Source organism: Ostrea edulis, chromosome 3 (assembly GCF_947568905.1).
Source record: "Ostrea edulis chromosome 3, xbOstEdul1.1, whole genome shotgun sequence".
In the NCBI taxonomy this organism is placed as follows: domain Eukaryota; kingdom Metazoa; phylum Mollusca; class Bivalvia; order Ostreida; family Ostreidae; genus Ostrea; species Ostrea edulis.
Window position 1 is genome coordinate 80,870,700 of NC_079166.1, and position 9,444 is coordinate 80,880,143.

The following is a 9,444-nucleotide window of genomic DNA, read 5'->3' on the forward strand; positions in this document are numbered from 1 at the left end:
TGCCACTCTTGAAAAATTCACAAAAAATCGGTCAGGTCATATCCGAGAAATCCCATGCACAAAAACTGTAAGAAAAATAATAATAGAGAAAAAAATCTTACAATAACAATAAGGTTTTCCATTACAAACGGAAGACCTGAAGAAGAAGAAGAAGAAGAAGAAGAAGAAGAAGAAGAAGAAAAAAGAAGAAGAGGAGGAGGAGGAGGAAGAAGAAGTTTCCGAGGAACATTATAACGTTGTACACAGTAATTTAACTGGTTCAACATGGATTGAATGTGTTTATTGAAATGCATGCTAATAATACACCAATATAGAATAAACATCGCTTTAATTGGACAATTTTTAATTCTACGAAGATATTCAAAGTTACGTTAGATAATATATGTTACAGAACAGCATCTCGAAATTGATATCAGAAGGAAGTTGTTTACAACTTTGCCTCTTCTTTAAAGTTCTTATGTGCTACAACGCGAAGAGCTGGGGAAAAGCCGATGTACTCAGTTTTGGTGATATCAAGACGACATCTATACGTCGTCAACAGCGATCCATTCAGAAACACCAAAAATTCGCTTCCACCTCCATCGTGAGAAAGAACCTTTAAAGACAGCACAAACATCTTTTTGAAAATTTGTGTTCTAACACTGTTGCCCTCCAGGATCACCTCTGTTCCCCATTGGCCTTTACGAAACGTGTTCAGGATTATTCTTGAAGGAGGTTTAGGCCTTGGGTTGAAGTGAAAAATTATTTCGTCTCCTTCTTGGGGAGGTACTTGGGGAGGTTTCTCTAGAAAGTTGATAGCGACCCCACTGTGAACAAAACAACACAACATTTTTATATTTCATGATAGTTACATGTAGTACTATAATGACCTGTATTTAGTTCTATTTATGTACATGTACTGTACCCACAAATGATATAGCATTCATAATCTTACAGTTTTCCGAGTTTATGAAATATTTTAATGAATTGAAATTTTATTTGCTGTAACAGTATTGGTAATTATTGTGATTTTTTCCCCTTCTCTGCTATCTATGTTGTTCTATTCTGCTGTAAAGAAATGGGAACGTCATCTTAATTTACCTACACCAATGTCTCAGCGTCAAAGAATTTATCCAAAAAATATTTTCATTAATTGTAAGAATCATTATCCTGGTAAGTTTCTTTAATTTTTTCATATTTGTTCACCATTGTACATCAAAGTTCTCTAAAATGTAAGTACCCTTCTTCATCAAATTGGTCCACATCGCACTCGGCTGTCAAGGAGAAATCTTCATTCTTTACAATTTTTTTCTTCAGATTGACCAGCGAAACCTGAAAGACAATGAAACCTTCATTGTCAAGAGAGTACATAAACACCACTTCTATCAAGGGACTTTGGGTCTTGACAGTCATCTGACAATAGTTATATATCAAACTATATCAAACTATCTGATATATATTATTATTATTATTATTACATGTAATTACCATTATTATTTTGGCATGAATTGCGTATGTCAAATGGTTTCCGTTTCAATGATCGGAAGTGACGTTTAAGGATTTTCAACGTTTTTGTTTTATTGTAAAATCATCTTCTAAACAAGCTATTCGATCTAACCTTTTTCAGTGACCTTGAAATATTGACTAATACGGAACAGTTTGGAGCCACAATATCTGCCTGATCAAAAGCAACATTTGTGCCAAATTGAAGTTTCAGCTGTCCCTCCAATTATAGCTATCGCATGTAAAATATTTTTAATAAATTTACCAATTGCCGACTGACATAAATCATAACAGTCATCTCCCACACCAAGTTTTAACACTTCTAAATCAGTGGCCTTAAGCTTGATTATTGTCAAGACACTTTGAATTTAAATTTGGACTATGACAAACTGTGTGGTCGCAAGAATTCTTTGTATAAAGTACATGTTTGTGTATCTATGATATCTCGAAAAGATATTTATAACCTAAACAATAATCATAATTTATATACTGAACTCGACCTTGGATGACCTTGATCAAGAGTTATACAATGCTGTGTGGTCAATTTTCAATATCTTTCCACTTCGGTTGCGGTCAATTCAACTATTTCTGACTTGTTTTACCATATACTTTGACCTTCATTTTGTTTTTGCTTTGCACTCACTTTATTTGTTTGGTGTCCAGGTCTGGAAAAGAATTACATATATTTTTACCAGTAGTATCTGAGAAGAAGTAATAAGTTGAAGATGAAAGACGCACAAAAATGATCACATAGTCAACGATCATGTACTACACTATGCAGATAATAATTCAATCCAAATGTGCATATATATTGAAAGAAGGAGAGGGATGCTTTTTTATGAAAACATGAAATAACGAAGTGATCAATCTCATAACTCCTATAAAACATACAACATTAAGAGTAGCGCAAACCCGGGGCCCTGGACATACCAGAGGTGGGATCAGGTGTCTAAGAGGAGTAAGCATCCCCTGTCGATCGGTTACATCCGACGTGAACCCTATATCTTGATCAGGTAAACGGAATTCTCCGCAGTCAAAATCGGTATATAAAAAACGGCCTAACAATTGATATGAAGCACGTCATATACCATTTGACCCAATGACAATTTGTATTTGTAAATTAGATCGTTATAACGACCATAGAATTTGTGAAATATTGACTTTAAACGAGACTGTTGAAGATCCTGTAACATCAGGATATCTATCAGCAGTCTGCCTCAATTTAAAAAGTGATCATATGCAGAACAAGCTCTTGCGTATCGAATCAGTTGAGGGGCATAAACACCATAAAATTATATAGGTGATAATGGAATATTGCTACATAAATATGGGAAGTTGATGATGGAAATACAAAGACAACCATACTCACATACGCCATTGTAATTCTTTATCTCTAGAGTCAGTTCTGAAATGTTACCGATCAAGGAGGGAGATTTCACTTCCTATAAAGTTCACATAATAAACAATTAATGTCTATGACATACATTGTGATTAGACAATGGATTGGAAAAAAAAATACACAAAGTAAAAAATGCATGTAAGACAGATGAAAAGGTGAAAAAAGCGAAGAGTGATAACACTCATAATTCCTATAAAAAACACAGCGTTTAAAATAGAGCAAACACGGGACTCTGGAGAAACCAGAGGTTAGACCAAATGCCTAGGAGGAGTAAGCACCCCTGTTTATCTATCAAAGCCGCCGCGAGCCCTTTATTTTGGTCAGGTAAGCGGAGTAATCTGTAGTCACAATTAGTATGTTGGTTGGTTGTATATTGTTTAACGTCCCACTAGAGAATTTTTCACTCATATGGAGACTTCTACGTGAGAAGAAAAAATCTCTCTGTGTGACCTTCAATTCGACTTTTAGATATATCGATGACGTTTTGTCTATTAACAATGATAGCTTTCATTCATATGTCGATTTGATATATCCCTGTGAGCTCGAAATAAAGGACACCACAGAGTCGTCCACTTCTGCTTCATACTTAGATATTTTATTGAAAGTAGACATTAACGGCAAACTAACAACTCAACTGTATGACAAACGGGATAATTTCAGCTTCTCCATCGTCAACTTCCCACATTTATGTAGCAATATTCCATTATCACCTGCATATGGTGTTTATATATCTCAACTGATTCGATATGCAAGAGCTTGTTCTGGGTATAGTCAGGTTTTAAATCGAGGTAAGCTACTGACAAACAAGTTGATGGTACAGGGATTTCAACAGTCTCGATTGAAGTCAGCATTTCGCAAATTCTATGGTCGTTATAACGATCTAGTTCGTCAATACAATCTCGCATTGGGTCAAATGCTGTCTGACGTGTTTCATACCGATTGTTAAGCCGTTCTTGGCACACTGATTTTTACTGCGGATAACTCCGTTTACCTGATCAGGATATGGGGCTCACGGCGGGTGTGACCGGTCAACAGGGGATGTTTACTCCTCCTAGGCACCTGATCCCGCCTCTGGTGTGTCCAGGGGTCCGTGTTTGCCCAACTATCTATTTTGTATTGCTTGTAGGAGTTATGAGATTGATCACTGTTCGTTATCTTCACCTTGCATGGAGAGGTGGCGATGCATTGCCGGTGAAGGGCTACAAACTTTAGGCCTATGTTCGGCGCTTACGGCCTTTGAGCAGGGAGGGATCTTTATCGTGCCACACCTGCTGTGACACGGGACCTCGGTTTTTGCGGTCTCATCCAAAGGCTCGCCCCCATTTCGTCGCCTCGTACGACAAGCAAGGGGTGCTAAGGACCTATTCTAGCCCGGACTCCCAAGTAAAGTAAGTAATATATTATTATAGTGACATGTGTTTTAAAATACAATTTTCACAACATTTTACAAAGTACATAAACCATTGAACACCCGGCCCAAACGGACCTATATGTCACTTTGTATCAATATATATGTATCATAACATTGTATATATACAAATAAAAATGTAAAGAACGGCCTAACAATTGGTATGAAACACATCGGACAGAATTCAACCTAATGACAGGTTGTATTGATAAATTAGATCGTTATAATGATCATAGAATTTGCGAAAATGGTGATTATCACTTTCAACAAGACTGCTTAAACGCCTGTAACATCAACTTATTTGTCTTTAACCTGCCTTGATTTAAAAACCGATCATATGCAAAAATTTGAAGGTTCCCCAATACAGAAAGTCCATATAACATGTTTCATACGGCATCCCTCCGAATGAGGTGGGACCTCACATGGTATTGCACAAAGAAGGTTTGGCCGTTTAAAGATAATGATAGATTTCACCATTACTATTCACAAGCTGATCTTTTTAAAAAGAATTCAATGCTAGTGTTTGATTTTGTTTGATTAATTATAACATTTCTATTATAGTAATTCAAGTTACTTAGAATTTATAGATTTTTAAAGAGCTTTATTTTCTACAAGTAATGTTTGGGATAATTGGTTTGCATGATAATACGTGACAGAAAGATGAAATGTTCAATAAAAAAAACATTGATCATCGGGAGAGTGTATATGATTACATTGTGATAAAATGTATTCAATTTTCAAATAAAATAAATAATTCGACGCATGTTCAGCATATTTTTGGCTATTCAATCCATTTAAGGGTGTTTATATATAAATATACAAATATATATGTAAATGCATTGTAGACAATAATGAACAAATTAGATTTAAAAACAGTATTTAAAATATCCCCACCAAACCCTCATATTTTTTATTATGAAAATAGAAAACTTAACATGCAAGGTGAAGATAACGAACAGGGATCAATCTTATAACTCCTACAAGCAATACAAAATACATAGTTGGGCAAACACGGATCCCTGGACACACCAGAGGTGGGATCAGGTGCCTAGGAGGAGTAAGCATCCCCTGTTGACCGGTCACACCCGCCGTGAGCCCCATATCCTGATCAGGTAAACGGAGTTATCCGCAGTCAAAATCAGTGTGCCAAGAACGGCTTAACAATCAGTATGAAACACGTCAGACAGCATTTGACCCAATGCGAGATTGTATTGACGAACTAGATCGTTATAACGACCATAGAATTTGCAAAATGCTGACTTCAATCGAGACTGTTGAAACCCCTGTACCATCAACTTGTTTGTCAGTAGCTTACCTCGATTTAAAAACTGACTATACACAGAACAAGCTCTTGCATATCGAATCAGTTGAGATATATAAACACCATATGCAGGTGATAATGGAATATTGCTACATAAAAATGGGAAGTTGACGATGGAGAAACTGAAATCATCCCGTTTGTCATACAGTTGAGTTGTCAGTTTGCCGTTAATGTCTACTTTCAATAAAATATCTAAAATATACTTTCAATAAAACATCATTCACACCAAACTCAGACATAACTGCATTTTGAATTATGATTTATTTAGAAAAAAATATCATTGGAAGTCCCAATTGCTCTTGTGGTTTACCTGAGGACTCATATAATTTTTTTCTTTGTATGTAACAAATATGATAATGCCAGAAGTCAATTATTAAGAATTTTTTTTTTTTTTTTTTTTTTTTTTTTTACATTTTTTTCAGTTATCTATTATCAATCAGGGATATTTTCATTTCATTTCTATACGGATTCTCATAGTATTGGCGATTATTCTATAATAGGAATTGAAAAACTTTACGAAGATAACATTTATCCTCGCTTTAGAGAAAATTTATGGAAGAATAAACTGAATACTTATGTATCACACGGAACAAACAAAAGGGGACATTTTTGTCTTTAATAATTAATGTCTTGTATGCAAAGAACGTGTTATTATAACTGATTATAACAATATTGATGTATTTACGATTAACTACTCACTGTAATATTTCTTGTTTGTATTCACTTAGGCCAGATGTTGACAGCTTTGTGAACAAACATTTCTAAAATTCTGTTTCAATACTAATACCAAATATTTAATTGTACGCATTGTCATATTTTAGGATGTGTCCACAAGGTCGGGTAAGTATTGTTCATTTTATTATTAGACTCTTACCTTTCTCAAATGTTTTGTTGCTTTTCAATTTTATAATACTTACTGTGACGTCATAGCACTTTCGTGTATGTACAATCGGATCACGCGCTCGTCCTTTTCCGTAACCGGTAAGAAGACTCGGACGCATCGTCGCAAACCACGGTTTTGAGTCCACTCAAGCTCCCTCATACCCGTGGTTGTCTGATGCTATTTTTGCTCGTTTCTCATTAATTATGCATGACGGGGGTAACCAATCAAATCACGTCCGAGTAAACTTTACTCGGAGAGCCCGACCAATCACGTAACACCTTTCAAAATGATATTCGGAAAACAATCAAGTATGGAAGCGCCATTATTGACGAAAGTCGGAGAAGTTTTTGAAGTGGAAAAGCTAAGTGCTCAACAAGAAAAGGCAATTAGTAGTCTTTTAGATAATCGGGATGTGTTCCTCTCCCTGAAAACTTGTGGTGGAAAATCACTCTTGTTACATGGCATTTCCTTTGTTTTACGAACGCATGTACCAACCACAACTTGCACACGTACTTATTGTTAGTCCCCTCCTTGCTATTATGAAGGAACAGACTGAATTTTTGAAATCAAAAGGATTTACAGCAACCTACATTGGTAAAGATGCGAACGAGGACGATGGGATCCTTGCTGGTGAATACCAATTTCTCTTCACTTCACCAGAAGCTGTTTTACAGAATGACAAATGGCGGAATATGTTGTCATCATCCAAGTCCTTCCGATTATTTGTTGTTGATGAAGCCCATACTGTTGTTCATTGGTAGGTAAACCGTATATTTACTTATTTACAGAAAATAAATTTCAATATTGTGATATTTCGAAATTAAAAAATGTGTTTGCTGTTATACTGTTTTAATATGACACCAAGGACTACCCATTTATAAGCCGCATGACGTAAATTATACGTGTAGATGTGTTGTTATATCCCGTTTTTTGTTCAATGCACTCCATATGAAAAAGAGTATAGGGAATATACCAAAATAGATTATACTATTTTGTTACTTACAGTTGAAAGAAATTTCCCATATTCACTACAACGAACTTGAGATTAATGTTATTCACATCTGCATTTTGTTAAATTAGGGTCGTATGCAAAACGCGATTTTCACAGTATTGGTGATAAATCATACTTGCTAATGTTATAATGCATTCTACATCAATATATATGATTAAACCCATAACAAATATGACCAAATATTGACCAAATGGTACCTTTAACAAATCCAATGATATATAAAAGTCCCATGTTCTATTTAAAAAAAATATTCAAGATATACATGTACAACTGAAAAAAGGGATATTTTGTGTGTTATGCTGTTACAGCTCAAAAATGGCTTTATTTTCAAGTTTTTGTTCAAAGAGATTTATAGAAGAGGCTTTTGGTAATAGAAACCAGATCAGTGAGAAGTTATTCCACTTTTACATGCAATTTACTGTATGTAAATCGAAAAAATATTAGCGAAATAATGTTTAAATATGTGAAAATGCCTGTACGTCATGCAATTGTATAAAATTCCAATGTTTAAACTTACAAGAAAAAAATTTACATGTTAATTCATTATTTCAACTTTTGTTTTGCATTGAAAATTGAGTTGAATACTGAATGAAACATCATAAAAAAGTTTGAGTGGGTTATTCAAAGCCAGAAAAAAATTACGCATTTTTCTCTAACTGGCATAAAAATGTCCCAAACATTCTGTAGTGTCCGCAACATGTGCATATTTTGGAATGCCTGATGAATTAAACTTCTATACTCTTACTGGTAAGAGGCAATACAGTTACTAATGTGTCTACCAAAGAAACAGACTCTAGCTCAGTATTGCTAAGTTTTCTGACAGATATATTGTGTTTTGTAGTGTCCGCAACCCTGTAGAGTCCGCAACAGCTTTTTGATTTCATAGATTTTTTTCAAGAAAACAAGTTGGAGGTTAAGGTTTTAAATTTACTTCAATCAAATCAAAGATGGATTCAATCAGAAATACTTCAGTATATTTGTAGTGTCCGCAACAATATAAAATTTGAAAGAAAACAAGAGTCATCACTATTCTTTAATTTATGAAATTTAATCTATAAAATCATTCCTTAGAACATGTTTAATAGAATGAACATCTGTGACACCATCAATATTTTTTGAAACTGCATAACAATATATAATGAGGGAAAATTAATGGTCAATGTTATATGGTAATTCCATTTAAAATAAAACCCATTCTACAACTTTTGATGTCTAATTTTCCAGAGTTGATCCTACGACACGTGAATTAGTCGAGAAAGAAACATTTATCAACATTGATTTTAAAATAAATGACAATATATTGGATATGTAATGTATGATGACCTGTAGTGTCCGCAACAAAAATATCTATGTATTTTCAAAATTTATGAAGAATGAAATGAAGACATACTGAATATTATGATAGATTAATTTGAATTTAGGAATATTCAATGTCATTTTCACATGATAATCATATAGGTCTTATGAGTATTTGTAAATGTAAATAAACCTAAAAGATTGGAGACAAATTGGGCAAAAATATTAGTATGACATTTATATGATTTTTTTTTTTTCAAAGAAAACCACAACATTTTCTTTTTAATTTACTTCTTTCTGGTACATAGTCCAAACCAATAAGAAATTTGGCCATGAACATTATCTTTGCATAAGTTTACTAAAATCTGACGTGGAATAACTTTTTTTATAAGAATGTTTATACAAAAAAAAATTTAGGTTCTTGTACACATACATATTGTACTTTCTAGGCAACATGTCAAAAATGTGCTATGTGGATTTTTATTTTTTGCTCCTAGTGCAACATAATTTGCACAAATACCGTGAAAATGGCGAAAGAATACTTAAATCCATATACCAGTACCATATACCAGCACTTCGGTGGGAATTTCCTGCTTAGCAGATTGAAATTTTACTTTATTAATAGCATATTGCTTAGTACCTT

The 9,444-nt window shown here is 34.1% G+C and overlaps 1 protein-coding gene and 1 pseudogene across 2 annotated transcripts in view; one reads left to right on the plus strand and one right to left on the minus strand.

Annotated features, from left to right (window-relative positions):
• Positions 1-264: 264 nt before the first annotated feature.
• The window catches only part of LOC125675594 (galectin-9B-like), a 36,101-nt gene continuing 26,921 nt past the window's right edge, over positions 265-9,444 (minus strand). For both annotated transcript variants that reach the window (XM_048913350.2, XM_048913349.1), the window contains exons 2-4: positions 2,852-2,924; positions 1,220-1,311; positions 265-806 (exon numbers count right to left, since the gene is read on the minus strand). In XM_048913350.2, coding sequence (XP_048769307.1) covers positions 428-806; positions 1,220-1,311; positions 2,852-2,860 — 480 coding nt within the window. In that variant the 5' untranslated portion in view covers positions 2,861-2,924 and the 3' untranslated portion in view covers positions 265-427. The remainder of the gene's footprint in view (positions 807-1,219; positions 1,312-2,851; positions 2,925-9,444) is intronic.
• The window catches only part of LOC125675590 (ATP-dependent DNA helicase RecQ-like), a 9,567-nt pseudogene continuing 6,784 nt past the window's right edge, over positions 6,662-9,444 (plus strand).